Source organism: Lactuca virosa, chromosome 4, assembly GCF_052849685.1.
Source record: "Lactuca virosa cultivar CGN04683 chromosome 4, Lactuca_virosa_CGN04683_v6, whole genome shotgun sequence".
NCBI classification, from domain to species: domain Eukaryota; kingdom Viridiplantae; phylum Streptophyta; class Magnoliopsida; order Asterales; family Asteraceae; genus Lactuca; species Lactuca virosa.
Genome location: NC_136429.1, coordinates 425,854,256 through 425,874,664, shown reverse-complemented (window position 1 = coordinate 425,874,664; position 20,409 = coordinate 425,854,256). Strand labels below are relative to the sequence as shown.

At 35.0% G+C, this 20,409-nt stretch overlaps 1 protein-coding gene across 2 annotated transcripts; it reads right to left on the bottom strand.

The window, feature by feature from the left end:
* Positions 1-206: 206 nt before the first annotated feature.
* LOC145109012 (protein PLASTID MOVEMENT IMPAIRED 2-like) lies at positions 207-2,129 on the bottom strand. Of its 2 annotated transcripts, XM_079046114.1 has the most exons (3): positions 2,025-2,129; positions 1,882-1,938; positions 207-1,790 (listed from the first exon to the last, which is right to left on the bottom strand). In XM_079046114.1, exons 2-3 carry the CDS (start codon positions 1,894-1,896, stop codon positions 369-371), a joined length of 1,437 nt encoding a protein of 478 aa, XP_078902240.1. In that variant the 5' UTR covers positions 1,897-1,938; positions 2,025-2,129; the 3' UTR covers positions 207-368. The 2 variants fall into 2 exon arrangements, with proteins under 2 accessions (XP_078902240.1, XP_078902239.1); XM_079046113.1 differs by lacking the exon at positions 2,025-2,129 and having other exon boundaries at positions 1,882-2,018.
* Positions 2,130-20,409: the final 18,280 nt, after the last annotated feature.

Below are 20,409 nucleotides of genomic sequence, written 5' to 3'. Positions count from 1 at the left end.
CCTGGAAAATGTAAATCAGGTATACTATACTATTAGTAACTAACAGTTACTGACACTGACAGCTGACATAAAAGTCGAGTGTATGTAAGAAGCACAATCCACATTGGAATTGAAAATTTTATACCGTGGCTATAGAGATGCGAACCCTAGACCATTTTTGCAAGTATACCAAATATGGTATAAGAACCTAATCCTCTCTTAAGCCATATTGAAATTGAAACTCCCACTGCAACTGCCAAGAGTTGAACCCTTTTATCTGTACGCCTAATTACATGATTAGAAAACAAAATTCTAAAGAATTACGGGTAAACTAACTTCCTAACTCTTTATTCAAACATAAAACAAACATCGTTTTACATTCCCAAAATTCACTCACCCGTTTCATCATCCTCATCATCCAAAAGCTTTGCTAAATTACTCGTTGCCTTCTCCCGTTTCTTACTAAAACTCGCCGATCTAATCGCCTGTCGAGTCGCAGGCGATAATAACTTCAATGATCTTCGTCTCCCGGGTGTCATATTCCCAATTTTATACATCGATCTTCGAGGTGATGCCAAAACTTTTACCCCACCATCAATCGATGATCTCCTCTTAATCCATAAATCTTCTTCCATTACTTCAATTTCACTAATTTCTCTTTTAACCATCTCAACTTTCATCAATATCTCCTTCTCATTCGCCTTCAACGCCTCCACCCAAGCTCGAGCTGCCGCCACTTTCTTATCGGAAACCGCCTTGGCACCGCCTGCTTTTCCGGTCAAATACTCGTATTCAAAACTCGTTATTGTTATCGTTGTACTATTTAAACTTGACGGGTCCCGCGCCTGAACGGTGGAATCGATTAAATTTTTTAAATTTTCAAGAGCTTTGAATTCCCATAACTTTTCGTTTTTCAACTCCTCCATCACGGATTCCAGTTGTTTCCCGGATAATTCGATTCCGGATTCCGTTTTCGGGATTTCCAATTTGATTTTTTCGATTTCTTCGATTATTATCTCTTTTTCTTTCTTTACGGTCTCGGATTCGGCTCGTAATTGGTCAACCGTGATCGATAAGTTCGACGCGATCGAGTTTGCTTTTTCGGTTGTGGCGTTTACCAATTCCAATTTCGCTTTCCCCTTCAAAATCTTTGAATTTAGGGTTTCAATAGTCAAGTCACGTTTCTCTTCTTCTTTCTCTAATCGACTCAATTCTTCTCGAATGATTTTGAGCTCGTTTCTGATAACATCCATGGAGGTCATGAAACCAAAACCTTCCCTTTTAATTTCTTCAAGTTCAGCTTTTGCAGATTCTAATTCTACATTCATCATTTGTAACAAATCTGGAGTGTTCTTCGTTTGGACAATTTCTTCGGTTTTCCTTTTGATTTCTTCCAACTTGGTTTGATAACGAGTGGCTTCTTCTTTCTTTTGAGCTTCAATGGCTTCACATTCTTTAATAGCTTCGATTCTTGCTATTTCAACAAGAACCTGTTCTTCATCGAGTTCTTCGATTTCTTTCTTGATTCTTTCTACTGCACTTGAAAGCGTATAACTTTTAGAACTCGAGGCTTTGAATACGTTTTCTGCTCGTTTTTTCTCCTCCAAAACGCGTTTCATATCGAGTTTCAGTTTTCCCATTTCTTGTTTGATGTGTTCGATTTCTTTCATCACTTTTGTGTACTCCGAATCTTCCTCTTTTTCTTCTTGTTTGTGCTGTTTTTGAGTTCTTGAGTTTGATTTTTCAATCTTGATTGCGAGATCTCTTACGTTTTTTCGAGCATCTGATAGGTTGGTTTCGGTTGGAAATGGCTTTTGAGGGATTTGAAACATAAATTAGGAGCTAAAAGATTGTATTTTATTAAAAAAAAAAATTAAGAAGTAAACTTTAAATAGTAAATACCTGTGAGGATTCCATTTGGGATATCTTCAATGAAGAATTTGGGTGTGTTTTCTTTGGCTTCAAGAAATTGTACATAATTATGTGAGAAAAGTGGAAATATTAATGGATTTTAAAGAAAGATAAATTTAGAAAGGAAGGGATACCTGGATAATTCGGATAAAATGAGTTTGGAGTTCTGGGAATGAAGAAGATGCTTTACTTGAGGGGTGGGAGTGGAGGGGTAAAATTGTAAATTTGGAATTGAGGGGACAAAAAATTCATTTAAATCTTGATGACTGGTGTGTATTGTTAGCATCGACAGCCTTTAATTCGTTATACTCTTGATGGGCCTACTTACTTGATTGGTCACTGCTCACCCCTCACTAGCCTATAAAATGTCCTCAAGTGTTAATTGTTAAAATTACAAATTTTGTCCTTGTAATGTATTATATTTTTGGTATTAGATTATTTTAAAAAAAAAGATATATAAAAGAAGTTATACTTGACCATTTAGGACGAAATCTGTAAAAAAAAAAAAGTAGTTAACCAAAAAAAAGACCAAAGTTGTGAGTTCCATTATACTCAAGGACCATTTTTTAGAATTTACTCAAAATACTTTGGGTTATATTTGAGGTGTGTTAAAAAAAACTAGAGTAAATTACAGGAATGGTCCCTATGGTTAGGGGTAATTTGTGCGTTTGGTCCTTAACTTATTTTTCTAATTTGGAAGGTCCCTACTATTTGTTTTTGTTACACGATTGGTCCCTACTGTTTGTTTTTGTTACACGCTTGGTCCCTGTCTTACCTAAAAAAACTATTATCTAAATAGGAAAAAATGGTGGGGTGGGTAAGGTAAGATGATGGAGTGGGGTTGGAAGTGTGTTTATTTAAATAAATTAAAAAAATCAAGGGCAAAATAGTCTTTTTAGGTAAGACAATGACCAAGTGCGTAACAAAAACAAACGGTAGGAACCTTCCGAGTTAAAAAAGTAAGTTAGAGACCAAATGTGCAAATTATCCTAAACCATTGGGACCATACGTGTAATTTACTCAGAAAAACTAGTTGAAAAATGTAACTTTTATCTGTATAAATATGTTTTGATATAATAATTGTAAGTGTGAAAAATATAAATTGACATAAGAAGCTAACATAAAACCTCATAACATATCTCAAAAACTATTTTATTTGAATTATTAGTTTTTTCTTGTAAAATTAAACAGAGTATTTATTTATTTATTTATTATAAATTCAACCTTTTTGGGTCTTCAAATCCTTCTTCCGACTAACCAACCATTTTGTGTTTTGTACGGAATTTGCATTAGGATCATGTCCTCCTCCACAGACCACAATGTTGTTTTATTGAACTTGGATCACTACTATTTGAAGAGTGTTTACCTTGTACTCCTCCACAATATTGCTTTATTACATCACTTAAAATTGGCATTTGTTGATTTCGGAACATGTTTTAATGTTAGAACAAGCAAAAATGTCTTTTTTATTCCACTTTTTGTTTATTGCGTTTTTTTAGTGTATTGAGATCGTTTTTGCGTATTGTATTTTGCTGTATGTTTTTAACAAGTTTGACTGATTTATGGAACGGATATATCATATTTTTCCAAGTCTCTAGTGTTTCCCACCATGTATATTTTATATTTGGCACATTTTGTATTTTCATTGTAGGCTCATAAATTCCTTCTTTTTGATTTTCTTTTTCTCACCCCTTAATTAGGTCACCATGCCACTGAAGGACCCTCGAATATAAAGTAAATACTGTAAGCCCCCTCACATTTCTTAACCTGATATGTTCAAACTGTCAAAACATTATGTATAAAACAGTCACTAAACTTTCATGGTTTTTAACATATACGTTCTAATTAGAAAAAAATATTTTTCTATTTAATTTATATATGTTTAGTGTAATTCAGGTTTGTAATTTTGAAAATGTGAATAATAAAATTAGGTTTGTATTTTATTATTGATGTTTAATGAAATTTAGAAACAGGTTTTAGTTTTTAAAGTACATAAGATTTTTGATTGATTAGCCTTTTTAAATTGTTTGTATTCGATACGTTTGTAGAGATGTAGCTATACATCATAAATATATTTTTTTAATTTTTGTAAAAAGGATTAGAAATTAGAATAATCAACGAATCATTTCCTTTGTTTTTCTAAAACTATCCAAGGAGTAATCCATACTATCACCATCACGAATTATCGTTAACAAAAGACAATCGCTTATTGACGAAAATGGAGAATGGAACCTGGAGTTTATATGATGACTAATTCTTCTGCTTCTTTTTTATTTCACTTATAGTTATACAAAGTAAAATCGATGAACCATATCTAAATAAAGTAAGAGAAAAAAATATAAAAATAAGCAAGAACTTTTCTTCATTTTGGCAAATAAATAAGTAAATGTAATATTACTAGGTTATAACTTGTGTACCACACGGTTGATGAAGTAAAATAACATTGAAACTTTAAAAAACACGTTAATTACATATTTGCAAACATTTATTAATCTTCATAGATCTTTTGCACATTGAATACCACCTCATCGCAGAAGTACCAAATTGTGTTTACATAGAAAGATGATAGTTTCCAAGGAGAATGCCAGCCGGTCGCACAATTACCAAGCGCTTGAAGACATGAAATTATGGGTGTTATTATGTAGGCTTTTAAGGGGTAAAATGATAAATAAGGTTCCCAAAACCAAAAACAAAGTCATTGTGATTATGATGCTTAAATTACCATGCCAACGTTATGAACAATAGATCGGTGAAAATGGAGAAAATATGAATAAATATATTCAAAACTAATAAATTAAGTAACATCCAATAGTAGATTGATATAAAATAACATAATGAATGTGCTTTAAAAGTCGTAATCAATAATCATAGATGTGAAAACAGTTATTTTCACATAAAGTGTGTTGTTTTGTCCGTAATTACTAAAAATCACCTTATACCAATCATTTTGTAACATGAAAATTGAACACGTGTGTTGCATGGTTTAGAATTCAAAAAAAATATATCTAGAAAAATAAAACAGTAGTATTGAAAATATTATTCTGTTAAGTATATAATCGGTACATCATCTTCCTCCCTTGAATAAATAAATATACAAATACTACCCTCTAATTATTTGAAATGACTAAGATGCCCCTTATCATAAAGATAGTAATTCACAACGCATACGTAACAACTTGAAAGTGATCTCACTCATTTTTTTGCCTACATACCACTGTCAACAAAAAAAAAACCTTGAATTCCCTAAACTTATAACGTTTTAAGATCTTATCAAAAACCAAAAATACATTCATTTAATTTATTAAAAAAATAATAATAAAAAATAAAAAATAAAAAACTAACCAGTTCTCAGCCAAAACCAAAAATACATTCATTTAATTTAAAAAAAACTAACCAATTCTCCGGCTAATGAACTCCAAAAATGTAAGATATTTATAATAGTAATAGTAATATTTAAATAAACAAAATAACAAATATAAGTCAAACTCATATAAACAAAACACCAAATTAGCAATAACTCACTGTGATCAAATATCCACTTTTAAAAAGTCATAGAATGGTAATTACAATTTGTGCAGAAATGATAAAAATTGCAAAAAGCTAGTATAAAAAAAATTAAAAACCAAAAGATTAACATGAGTGTCATTGAGCATAATTTTGCTCTCTTGCATACAAATACGATCAGTTGTAGGATATTGAGCCGTATTAGATACAAAATATTAAGAAAAATAATATATAAATAGGAAAAATAATTAACCGTGATTGTTTAATTTTGAAATGGCATGTTACCCATAAGAATAACACTATATGGAACCATTTCTTAAAAGCAAGAGCATTTATGCGGAGAAGAAAAGCAGAAGAAAAAGTCAAATTACATATTCTCCTAAGAGCTATTTAATATTCAAATCTTTATGAGGATCATCCATAGCTTCATTATATTTAATCAAGAACTGGAGTGCAAATCAACTATAAGCACAATGAAGGAAATATCCATACCATTAAACCTTGAAACTTAAATATTATGCACTAAAAAACTGTTGAATTATTAAGCTTAGTTCATGTAATAGCTTCAAGACAGTTATTAAAAATAAAAATGCTTAGAACATGGTTTATTAGTTTCACATAAAGATATGAAGCTCAGTAATTTACAGATAAGACAGACGCCGGAGAAAATAGTCTTTGAGATCCCTAAATGAAGTACAGTCGGCTGGGAATAAAAGCAAATGAAAATAGGATGATATACTAAAAAAAATTAATGCAAATACATCACTATTTTTTTACTTTAAACCCAATCTTTTATAATTTTATTAACATCCCTTAAGTTGTGACCATGACAATGGTTTATAATTATGTTAAAACACGTGAATAATATTCAACAAATTGTGTTTGTGCAGATTTTCAACGTTGGTTGAATGATTGCTGCAAATTTAACGATATGGAAGGTAGATATTTTGACTTTTCCATTAACTAATGCCCATATGAACAATATTTTTCATCCCCTTCCATCTGCACCCTTTATATTCTCCCATTAACTTATCCTCTTGTAATCCTTCTTTATTTTTGTAATTATACTTGTAATTAGGAAATCTCTTGCTAATTGTGGGACTCAATATACCAGTTTATGTATATTATTATTAACATATCTTACATAACTGAAAAACAAAAAGTGTTCCATTTTCAAAACAAACAAATGAATTTAAATGTATAGATCCAGAATATAGACAAAAAAATAATAATAAATGTCAATCGTTCAAACACATATTAAAAAAATCACAAAAAGGAAACCAAACCTAATCAAGACCACAACAGATCAACACCATTTCAATGAACTAAAAGGCAACAAAACCATTTCAATGAACTAAAAGGCAACATAAAAAAAATGACAACTATAGAATCACACAAGAACCAAGGGCAAAACCGTCCACCAGGTCAAAAAAACTCACCAACAGCTAGAAGAAAGTAAGAGCAAACTAACAAATGTACATCCCATGAAATATTAAGCAATAACACCTGTGAAGATTAACCATAACTACCCTCAACATAAGCATACAAGACACAAGGGCAAAACTGTCACTAACATGCTTAAAGTAATGATAAAATAAATGAAATAGGATGTTTAGTAATAAAATGCTATTTTTGGGTGGCATCAAACAATTTCACATTTATTTTAATTTTTACTTATTAAAGCATTGGAGTTTAAAAGTAAAATGCTATTTTTGGGTGGCAGATTTCAACATATACCCAATTATAACATTGTACCTTAAAAGTAGAATGCTATTTTTTGGGTGTCAAGAAATAGCCAATTATACACATACATCTTAATATTTATTATCTTTCAAGAAATATCTAATTATAGACATATATCTTAAACCAAAAGTAACTAATAGATAAGGTATGAAAGTACATCCAAAAGTTCTTTTTTTTAATTGCTTTTAAATAACTTAAGCTTATTATTGTTTTTAGGGATTATACTGTTCCTTGATGCAATTACTTGAGGTGGTTTTTTCATGCATTACAGAGGTTTTGTTATATTTGTTTGTTTTATTTTTTTTCTTATTAAAGCATCGTACTTTCAATGTACAATGTTAAATTGGCGTAAAAAATAGGACATTGTTACTTTATTTATGTACAGTAATTTAACTTGATTTTTTTTGATGAAGAGGTTTTTTTTAACTAAATTGAAAATGCTTCCTTCGGGTTTTTGAAGTCCAGTTGTCTCTAAAGACAAACGATTCTAACCTTGAGGGTGTACTCATCTTTGAAGAGATCCATGTCTTTAAGGAGAGTGATACTTTTTAAATCCATTAATCTGTAGTTAGAAGTAACAATTTATTAGAAAAGGCAATGTGGTAGATCATAGATGTGTATTTTCATTCCAGATGCATTCCTCTTGGTTATGTGTGTTATTACAGAGATGGTTAGCTTCAAGATAAAACAAAATTTTCAAGACATGTGAATTCATAAGTCATATATGTCAAATAAATATATGCACAGGTAAATGCCAACATATTAACATGTATTAGCATGGAAAATATCTCAAAGAATTTTACAAAATAGGCAAGTTGTTGACAAATAATCAAATGTTTTGCTTCCATTTTCTTATTCTTGATTAAATCCCATGGTTATTTGTATACACTTTTAATCTTTATCTTTTACTGTATTTGGGTTTTCCTTTTCCCTGAGTGGGAATTGGAATATTTGTTTAGTTTACTTGATAAGAAGCATGAAAACCTTTCAGTGTTTTAAGAAAAGTTAGAAAATCATTAAAAAACATGAAAAAACCATGAATTTGTAAAACCATTAATCTACGAGCTTAAAATCTTACTCAGACATTTCATCAAACAGTTAATCTACGAACTTAATTTATAGAATATTTACACAGACATAAAACATACTAAATAAATGTTAGCAGTAAGAAGGATCGAACTCACCACCTAAAATCCCATAAAAAAGATGAATTTACAAAAATTTAAATCCCAATTCCAAAAAACTCTGGAACAAAATTGGTAAATTAAAGAAAGATCAACCCTATAAAAAAGCAATAATGGTGACTTTAGGTGAATTGGATTCCTTCTGGGTGGGGGAAACGAACTCTGAAACAGATCATCCCAACACATTCTAAAGACAAATATATAGATCAATTACTTACAGAACTATCACACCATTGAATGAGAAATTTATCTTACCTATTTCACACTATTGCAGTCGATAATAGATCTGAATTTCATTCTCATTATCAGCAAAAGAAAAAAAAACAAACCTGAGATATAAAAAAATCAAACGTAAGATATCACAAAAAAAGAAAAACTGAACATGATCCAAGAAAAACACATCAACTTATGTTTAAAAATGTTCTAGCCAATACATCAAACAAAACACATCGAACCTAGTTCAAGCAACACAAATTAATTTAGGGCTAAAAACCGAAAATAAAAATAAAAATTTGAACCTGGTTCAAGTTATGAACTACATGAGACCGAAAAAAAACTCATCTCAAAGCCATCATAGATGGTCATCGAAGAGCAGACGAAAACATAATGCTAAATTTGTGTGAATTTGTTTAGAAATACAATTGACATCCTTAATCATTAGGCAATTCTAATAAAAAGGGGAAAATTAGAAATCAGGATCCCTGATTTGTTGCCTAAAATCTCTTAGCTGATTTATAGGGATATTAATTGGGATATTAGATTGGTAAACATATGTATTTGAAATTGAGAGGGTGAAGATGAGCGGAAACAGAGATCGAAGCTGGGCGGGAAAACCAGTCAAAGATTTTATGTGGTAGTGACGCGTGTCATAGTTGTGGCTTAAAAAAGTGTCATGTGGCGTTTAAAGGAGGTTTTTATTAAGTATGGAGATTATTTTCATATATTCTTAGGGATATTTACCCAAACAGTCCCTGTCAATATTTTTTTCTAAAATAGAAATGGTCCCTTAACTTACTAAAATGGTCCCTATTTTAATATAAAACTATAGAAATGGTCCCTATGTGAAAAACAAGCTATAAAAACGGTCCCCATAATTAGCAAAAAAAAGGCCCTCTGCACAATTCTTTTACAGAAAAGGTCTTATTGTTTCACAAAATTATAAAAATGGTCTTTTTCTAATAGCAAATTTATAGAAACCGTATGATCACTGCTTATAGCAAATTTACAGAAATAGTCTTTGTGTTTCACAAAATTACATAAATGTTCCCTGGTTTTCAAAATAATACAAAAATAGTCCATACATAAAAAATTACAAAAATTATCCATATATTTCACAAAATTACAAAATGGTCATTGTTTAGTAGCGAATTTATAGAAATGAACCCTTTGTAAGAGAATATTAGTAAATTGGTGTCAAAAATATAAAATTAATAAACATGTCACAACGCGTAGATCATCCAACTAGTATATTGTTATTTTTGGAGAAAGGGGGGGGGGGGGGGGATTTGCCGACAAAGATAGGTGTTAACAATTGAAATAAAATTATGGACATACAAAATGATAATTTTTTACTTCTTGATTGTCATGTTTTCTAGTTGAGCATTTACGACTTACAATGTGTGTCATAAAGGGGTATAGATGACACACAATGCGTATCATTAAAGCCCCGGTCATAAATGAAGATGACACACATTTGCATGTTATAAACTTCAACAGCCATTTACGATATGCATTTACGATACACAGTTACGATACACATTTATGACACACATTTACAATACACATTTACGCATAATACATAAATACGAAAACAAATATATACCAAAACAATCAATTTCATCTAATAACATCACGTCAAACAAGTTATCAAAAATATTGTACACTACATGTCAAAGACGATGCTAACTAACATTTCACACTTAACAAAAAAAGACGATGCTAACTAGCATTTCACCACTTGAAGATGTATCCATCTTAACCAGTGTTGACTCTTTCTCTGCAACAAGTTTCCACCTCTACCAACTTCTTCAATTTTCCATCTATAATTACTATTTGCATGATGATCTTGGCACTATTCTCCAATAAAAAAAGTACCATATGAAAAACGGTACTAAGAAACACACTTACACATGTAGGAGCAAGATTCTTCTAAAAAATTGAGTGATGCACATGGCCTGGTCAAACAAAGAAAAATAGGATATATCCTCCAATCATAATCAATATAGGACAGTCAGAAAATGCAAACCAACTCCATACCAGTCAAAAACCTATAGTACCACTGTACCATGTACAATATAAAAAATGAAAAAAGATTTTTCTAGAATAAAAATATTATGAAATTGCAATGGTGCTGATAAATCTAATAATCAATCCCTTTCTATTTATAGTATTGCTTGTTTCCAATACGTTCTACTTAATTATGGGATTAAACTAGTTGAAAAGCACTAACCTGGTTCAAAATTCTAGAGGGGAATACAAGGATTCCAAGATCGAAGCGTCTTCATGTTCCACATGTTCATCATATGTGATTTCTATGCAAAAAGTCACAATTTTTGACACCTTCAAAATACAACTCTAGACAACATGAAAATTGAAAACAAAAGAAACTCATAGCTTTTTTTCCATACACACAGACCACCATTACAAATTACAAGGGTAAAGAAAAGCAACTGCTTGTTATAACTCTATAAGGCTAAACGTGAAACAAGATGAAAAGGAAATTAAATGAAATTGATTATATCTTCTTCGTAATAAAGAAAAGCAATTGCTTGCTATAACTCATAGCGTTCTTTCGTACTACTTTCACTACCTTTACTAATAATACCAACATCAAAACCCATTGTATCCATATACAACAAAATTAGAGAGATATAAAGCAAAGGAGCAAATAATAAAATCCCTAGTTAAGAAATTAGGCTGTAGAGATGAGATTTTTAATCCACCAAATTCATCAACTCCCATTCTCATTGTTGAATGAGGAATTCCACTGTTGTTAAAAAAATATATCATAAACACTTTAGATAATTACCAAAAAATAAAAAATAATAATAAACCCACAACATTTTCAAGGAAGAAACCTGAATCTTAATGACAATGAAGACTCTACTGGTGGGTGATTAGGGGAAAAGTGACCAAAAAACTGTATTAAAAAGAGCAGCCATTGTTATATTCTTATTTTAGATTATATATGGATTAAGTTGTGATGAAATAAAATCTTACCTGCATATTGTGATTCATCCTCATAGTCAGAGCAGAACAGAAGATCCTGAATAAAAGAAAAAAGGAAAAATTTTCGAAGGAAAAGAAAAAGTACATTTAACCATAGAATTAGCGATTTTCTTGTCTTTAATTATTACCTCCTACTCACTTCACAAAACAAACTGCATCAACAATTATCTAATAGATCTTAAATTCTAGTATTTAACCTTCTTTCAACCATCTCAGCGTCTCAAGTTCATGAAATATTGTGAAAATAAAAGAACAAAAAACATAAAAAAGGACACAAGAATACAGCTTACCTTTTACAAAAGGGTTCCATTTGACATGTAAAATCCATGCAAACTTTATGTAGACCACTAGTAAAAAGTCCCTTTGCACCTCGCTGAACCACACAAACAATTTTCCTATGAGTCGCACCTTTATCAGCCTGTACAATTCCATAGTTAAATGTCAACTCCTGTATAGGAGGAATATGCTTAATCGCATAAAACCCAACATGAAAATTCGATTCATATTGATTTTAAAAAAGAATCGTTTGCCAATACACATTAAGTGAGTGACTATGGTTCATAAACCAACCATTTGAGATGTGACATCCCCTAATTTCTCGGCCAGAAAAGACCGATTTAATTTATGTTTTTTAAAATAAAATTAGAGAAATCTTTTCAAAAGATGTTGCGGAATAGGTACCCAAAACAAAACATGATAAAAGTTTATCAAAACCCTTCCTTAAGAAGGTATATATTTCCACACATATATATATATATATATATATATATATATATATATATATATATATATATATATATATATATATATCAAAACCTCGGGATGTCATGTTCCGATACAGATCAAAAGTATAAACAAGACATTATAAGCCTTACTACAGTTATTTACAACTACGGGCCTATAATCAAAAATCTCTCATCGTCCTCCGACTATGCTCGGGGTCCACTACCTGTAATCATAAAAAAACTGAGTGGGTCAGGCTTGGGAGCCTGGTGAGCATATAGGGTTTTCAACCCACAATAATAATAACTTATTAAATTCACCAATCAACAATAACCCTGATTACCCATTCCCATTGTCCTCACTTTACGTCCCTAAACACCTAACACAAGGGACTTAGCCTAAGGAATATCATCGGGTTGGACACTACTGCTAAGGGGACTCCTCATCCATACATGTCCTAAAGGCAACCATGAGGGGGGTTGGAGTACACCAATGAACATTTAGTTCATCAACACCTACAAGTTGCGAACCTGCTAGTGTGCCACTGGACTTTCTAGAAAGGTCTGTGGTCGTCATCTATACTCCGCTAGACGACTTCACCAATAACACCAACAACAACACCGACACCGAGGCCTCTCATCATTTTTAACACCCACCGACTATTTTGTCTACCTATGTTCTACCCAACATATTTGTAGATAAAATACATATACAGTTTAAAACTTGTATAAAACATCTATTCAACAGTCACCTCAAATAAACAATTAACATATTTACACATAACACGTATTTTAAGGTAAATACTTCATATCTATGTGTAAATTGAAAGTAACTACACACTCACATGATTTGATGATATTCGGGCAGCAATTCGTTTCCTAAAACGTTCGTTTCTAATAAAACCGGGAGTTTTATTGAGAAACCGGGCTCTGCAAAGGTCGGGCTTCGAAACTGAAAAGATAAATTTTCCGGGCTTCACGGGCACTTCGTGGCGTATTCCGGGGGTTATAATCGATACCGGGGCTTCGGGGGATGTTAATATGAAAGAAATATGAGTTTAGGGGCTAAAATTGACACTTTTCCAAAATATACCCGGGAGGTCTCGCACCCTCCTATTTATAGGGAGAGCCTCCTGATCCAACGGCTGAGCAGCCTCCAGGTGGCGAAGATCCGAAGCTCGCGGGAGAGGGCTCGCACGAGGGCTGCACGTGCGAAGGGGCTGCTGGCCTCTTGTGATTGGACCGAAGCCTAGGTCCGAAGTAGGGGCATCCGTGGCAGCCGTGCGAGGGTTTGGACATGTGCTAGAGGGTACGTGTCGCCTTCTCAGTGGACCACTTCGGATCAGCTTCAGCAGCTCGGATGACTCATCACTTTTTCGGACACGTGGCACCTTCTAAGCGAGGGTGAGGTGGCCGAAGTCCACCTTGCGAAATTTCTCGGTTTTAGCAATTTTTCTCGTTTTTCGCGCCAAAACTTCTAAAATCCATAACTTTCGCGTACGAGCTCCGTTTTTTACGTTCATTATATGCACGCGTAGGTAAATTTACGCTCTACAACTTCCGTTTAGACTTCGTCGGCTAATTTTGACTTTAATTTTTATATTATTATTTTTAACAGACCGGGACAGGAAATCCGTTAAAAATTCATAACTTCTTCATCCGACGTCCGTTTTCGTCAGACTTTTTACCGTTGTGCTACTATTTACGAGACCTTCGATTCTCATTTAGGTCGTGTCGGCTAAAAACCACTCGATCTAAAATTCGAGTTTTTAGATGTCTACTGCTAAGCTGAAACTTCGAAAAATCATAACTTCCTCATACGAAGTCAGATTTGGGTGTTCTTTTTATACCTACTCTCGGTGTAACGAACACTACGAGTTTCGTTTAGATCACTAAGGCTAAAAAGTAGTTTATCAAAAACTCACTTTTTACGACATTCAGCACCGAGCCGTTTTTGTCGTGAAACTTCGACAGGTCATAACTTCTTCGTTATAACTCGGATTTCAGCATTCTTTATATATATCCGTAATCCTTGTCACGACCACTACAACTTTCTTAATAGATATCGGCTTTATCAAAAATTTATTTTCGACGCTCATTAATTAACTCCTAGTAATTAAGCATAAAACACATAGAATTCACATAATTCCTTTTTCATTTCTTCAAAATGAGTTACAAAGGTTAACCTAGACTATCATCTTAATATTAATGCCTAAGCTAGAAACACGAGTGTTACAATTCTCTCCCCCTTATGATGATTCCGTCCCTGGAATCACACATCACCAAACAACTGCGGGTAGCGACTCATCATGTCACTCTCCGTTTCCCAGGTGAGATTTGGTCCATTCGTATGTTTCCAGCGCACAAGCACTAAATCAACCATCTTGCGTCGCAACTTCATAATCCTACGGTCAACGATTGCCTCAGGTTCTTCAATCAACCTCTTGTTTTCATCCAACCTTAACTCAGAAATCAGAATTATTTCGGGCACATCTCCCGTGAACTTCCTCAAATAACACACATGAAATGTGTTATGAATACCCTCCAGTTCTTCCGGTAATTCTAGCTTGTAAGCTTGATTCCCGATCCTCTGAAGAACTTTAAATGGTCCAATAAACCTTGGACTCAACTTTCCCCTTTTACCAAATCTTATAAGTCCCTTCCACGGCGAGACTTTAAGTAAAACCGAATCTCCAACTTCGAAGGATATCGGTTGTCTGTTCTTGTCAGCATAACTCTTTTGTCGATCTTGAGCTGCTAACATCCTTTCCCTTATCACTTTCAACTTTTCAGCAGTCTGATGGACTATTTCGGGTCCCATAAACTGCTTTTCCCCAGCTTCCAGCCAACATGATGGCGTTCGACACTTTTCTCCATACAAGGCATGATAAGTTGTCATCTTAATGCTTGAGTGGAAACTATTATTATAGGAGAATTCTACTAGAGGTAAGTGTTCATCCCAGTTACCTTGGAATTCTAGGGTACATGCTCTCAGCATATCCTCCAATGTTTGAATTGTTCGTTTGCTTTGACCATCAGTTTGCGGATGGTAAGCTGTACTCAAACACAACTTGGTACCCAATTCCTCTTGTAGACTCCTCCAAAACCTTGAGGTAAAATGGCTGTCACGATCAGATACAATCGTTAACGGAACACCGTGTAGCCTCACAATTTCCTTCACATAAGAATTCGCAAGTTTATCCATAGTCAATTTCTCGTTAGCGGCTATGAAATGCGCACTCTTAGTGAAGCGATCAACGACCACCCAAATCATGTCGTGACCGTTCCTTGTTCTGGGCAGTTTAGTCACAAAATCCATGGTAATGTCCTCCCATTTACCCATGGGTACAGGTAAAGGTTCTAAACTCCCATACGGTTTCTGATGTTGTGCCTTAACCCTAGCACAAGTTACACACTCGGCCACATACTTAGCAGCATCAAGCTTCATCGTCGGCCACCAGTAATAGGGTTTTAGATCCCTATACATTTTCGTACTGCCGGGATGAATCGAGTACATGGTTTTGTAAGCTTCTTCCATCAGAAGACCTCTTACTCCTCCCGTCTTAGGTACCCAAATCCTATCTTTGAATACCTTCAATCCTTGACCGTTTGTATCAAACACCAACGTTTTTCCCAAACGTTCCTCCTTCCGGTCATTTTTCTCCAAAGCTTCCTCCTGAGCTTTCTTTATACTTTCCACAATTGTCGAGACGACTTCAATTTTCAGCGCTCTTGGCCTTCTCTTTTCAAGATTTACCTTCCGACTAAGAGCATCAACAACAATATTTGCTTTACCAGGGTGGTAAAGTATCTCACAGTCGTAGTCCTTGAGTAGTTCCAGCCAGCGCCGCTGCCTCATGTTCAATTCCTTCTGATCAAAGAGATATTGAAGACTCTTATGATCAGTGAAAAGTTTGCATTTAGTACTATAAAGATAGTGTCTCCATATCTTTAAGGCGAATACTACCGCTGCCAACTCCAGATCATGAGTGGGGTAGTTCTTTTCGTGCTCTTTCAACTGCCTCGATGCATACGCTATCACTTTATCCCTTTGGGTCAGAACACATCCTAACCCAACTCCAGAGGCATCGCTATAAACTGCGAAGTCATCAACTCCTTCAGGTAACGAAAGAATCGGTGCTTCACACAATCTCTTCTTTAACTTTTCAAAGGCTTCCTTATGCTTCTCATTCCAAGCATAAGTAGCTCCTTTGTGGGTCAAAGCTGTTAATGGAGTAGCGATCGAAGAAAAGCCTTGGATAAATCGGCGATAATATCCGGCTAATCCTAAAAAGCTCTGAATCTCTGTAGGACTTTTTGTTTGTTCCCACTTCATTACAGCTTCAATCTTTGCTGGGTCAACCATTATTCCATCTTGGTTAACCACATGACCTAAAAATTGGACTTCTTGAATCCAAAATTCACATTTGGAGAACTTTTCATACAGCTTCTCCTCTTTCAGAACTTCTAGCACTTCATGCAGATGCTTTTCATGCTCCTACTTGCTTTTCGAATAGATCAAGATATCGTCTATGAATACTATCACGGATTTATCAAGGTATGGTTTATAAACCATGTTCATCAAATCCATGAAAGCTGCTGGGGCATTGGTTAATCCGAACGACATAACAAAAAATTCATAGTGTCCATATCTTGTTCTGAACGCAGTCTTCTCGATATCCTGCTCTCTCACCTTTAGTTGATGGTATCCTGACCTAAGATCGATCTTCGAGAAATAGCTCGAACCTTGCAACTGGTCGAACAGGTCATCGATCCTCGGCAACGGGTACTTGTTCTTTATCGTCGCTTTATTCAGCTCTCTGTAATCGATGCACATTCTCATGCTCCCGTCTTTCTTCTTTACAAATAACACAGGGGCTCCCCAGGGTGATGAACTAGGTCGAATGAAACCTTTGTCCAATAACTCCTAAAGTTGTTTCATAAGTTCTTTCATCTCGGTTGGTGCTAATCGATATGGTGCTTTTGCTATCGGCGTCGTTCCTGGTAACAAGTCGATACGGAATTCTACTTGTCGATCAGGGGGCAAACCGGGAAGATCTTCGGGAAAGACTTCCGGATAATCACACACCACCGGAATATCCTGCACCTCCTTCTTTTCCTTCTGAGCATCGATCACGAACGCTAGATATGATGTACACCCCTTGGCCAAACACTTTCTGGCTTTCATTAGGGAAATGATTCCAGAATTTACTCTGCGTTTGTCTCCGTACACCATAAACAGCTCTTTCCCTGGCGGGTTTACTTTTACTATCTTCTTCCTACACATTATTTCGGCATCATTGGCGCTAAGCCAATCCATTCCTAAAACTATGTCGAAACCATTTAACTCGATAGGCAATAATTCCTCGTGGAACTTATTCCCATCCAAGTCAATAATGATGTTTTTCATACGATGGCTAACAGGTACAAACTTGCCACTAGCAATTTCGACTAATAAAGTATTAACTAGTCTATCGACAGGCAAAGCTAGTTTTCTACCAAATTCATGCGATATAAAGGAGTAATTGGCTCCATAATCAAACAAAATTTGGGCAGGCAATTCGTTTACGAGAAAGGTACCTGAAGCAACATCGGCTTCTTCTTTCGCAGCTTCGAGTGTCATCTGAAAGGCTCTCGCCTTCGGCTTTGGTGGAAGATTGGGTTTTGCTGCGTCTTTCTTCTTCGGGCAATCCCTCAAAATATGCCCTTCTTCATGGCACCCATGACAGACGTTATTAGTGAAGGTGCAATTATTGGCATAATGCCCTGGCTTTCCACACTTGTAACAAGTGAGTTCCACGCTGCACTTCCCAGCATGTTTCTTCTTACACTTGACACACCACTTGGCTTCGGCTCCTCCTCCGAATTTTCTCGAACCAGATTTCGAGAATTTGTTCTTTTTATTGGAACCTGACGTTCCTTCAAACTTTCTCTTTTCGCCAACTTCAACCTTGCTGGCGACTCTCCCCTTAATCATATCTTCAACAGACATGGCAGCCCAGATAGCTGCCTCCAAAGTAAGTGCCTGACGTATTGGCACCGCATACTCCCATGGAAGTCCCTTTGCGTACCTGTCAATTTTCGTCAGCTCATCTGGGACAATACGCAAAGCAAACTCCATTTTGTCTGTGAAGTTATTCGTATACTCGTCAACGGTCATACTCCCCTTCTACAATGTTAGAAATTGGTTTTCTAACTCAAGTACGTTTTGGGCCGAGCAGAACTTGCGCTTAAAGTGCACCAAGAACTCTGCCCAAGTTAGTTGCAGTGGCTCATTAGGGCTTAGGGTTTTCCCCAATGTGTTCCACCAACGAGCAGCACTACCCCTGAACTGACGCACTGCAAAGGTGGTTTGTAACTTGCCTTGGCAATCACAAGTCATGAAAGCCAATTCCATTTCCGAGATCCAGTCCATTACTCCGACAGGATCTTCTTTTCCAGTGAAGGTCGATGGCTTGCAAGTCATAAAGTCCTTATACTTGCACCCATTTCTCTCCACCCTACCCTCGTGGTTATTCCTCCCAACCACAAGCGGTTCACTATGACCAACCGATCTGCTGTTGTTCCCTTCTTCAGATCGATCGTCATTTAGTTCACATTGTTCAACAGGAACTGAAGGTTCATCCCTGTTGTTCAGCAACATTTGCCTCAACTCCTCCTTTTCTTCAGCCATCATGGTCTGAATCATAGTTCGTACTCCATCCATGGTGATGGGTTCGGGTGCAGCTCCTACTATCGGCACTTGTTCCACCACTTGAGGTTGAGGTTGTTGGTTTCTGTTTGCGTTTCCCGCTCCACTTCGAGTTCTTGCCATTACAATCTATATACCGAATAAGGCGAATTTAGGTCTTTATCCTTGTTAGACATGTCAATTCCCTTATCACTCCAAAACGTTTACATGTTAGTTCTAATCTCGTAATCATACGCTTAGAATCCTACACACATAAGGTTTCCAGATCCGGTCGGCAACAGACCATAGATCCGAACAAATAATGGCATATATGGCAACATATAGCATTTAGCACATAAAGGCATTTTAGGCACATTTCCTAAAATAAACTAGTGCTCGTGTCTAAATTATGGTAGATACTCACCTCACAATCATCACTTAGCATTCTAAGTTTAAGTCTAGAAATCGTAGGATATTTCTTAGTTCGCTTAAACTAATGCTCTGATAATACCAACTGTGACATCCCCTAATTTCTCGGCCAGAAAAGACCGATTTAATTTATGCTTTTTAAAATAAAATCAGAGAAATCTTTTCAAAAGATGTTGCGGAATAGGTCCCCAAAACAAAACATGATAAAAGTTTATTAAAACCCTTCCTTAAGAAGGTATATATTTCCATATATATATATATATATATATATATATATATATATATATATATATATATATATATCAAAACCTCGAGATGTCATGTTCCGATACAGATCAAAAGCATAAACAAGACATTATAAGCCTTACTACAGTTATTTACAACTACGAGCCTATAATCAAAAATCTTTCATCGTCCTCCGACTATGCTCGGGGTCCACTACCTGTAATCATAAAAAAATTGAGTGGGTCAGGCTTGGGAGCCAGGTGAGCATATAGGGTTTTCAACCCACAATAATAATAACTTATTAAGTTCACCAATCAACAATAACCCTGATTACCCATTCCCATTGTCCTCACTTTACGTCCCTAAACACCTAACACAAGGGACTTAGCCGAAGGAATATCAACGGGTTCGAAACTACTGTTGGGTTTTGAGCATTCTAACACTCCTATGGTGTACATGCAACCCTATAAACCTTGGATCTATGTTTTCTCTATTATACATGCAAATATTAACTATTCCAAGGTTTCATCCTAACTAGCATATTATGAAGCACCTATACTACAAAGTTCTAGTTAGATGACATACCTTTTGATGTAGCTTGATGTCTTCAAGCTTTAAGAGCTTAGCCCCAATAGTGTGGAACCCTCAAATGGAATCACAAATCACCAAAACACCTTGGAAGAACTTGAGAGAATATGTATGCACACTAAAATCGGCCCACTCTTATTTTCACACACTTGTTCCATTTTGTGAGCCAAGGACCCCTTTATATAGTATGGAGGATTAGGGTTACATCCATGTAAACCCTAATACC

Excerpts from the sequence above, each read along its gene's own strand:
- LOC145109012 (XM_079046113.1), bottom strand. The coding sequence starts at position 1,956 with ATGTACAATTTCTTGAAGCCAAAGAAAACACACCCAAATTCTTCATTG. Across the intron at positions 1,791-1,881 it reads CCCAAATGGAATCCTCACAG|CCATTTCCAACCGAAACCAA; the intron begins GTATTTACTATT and ends ATCCCTCAAAAG.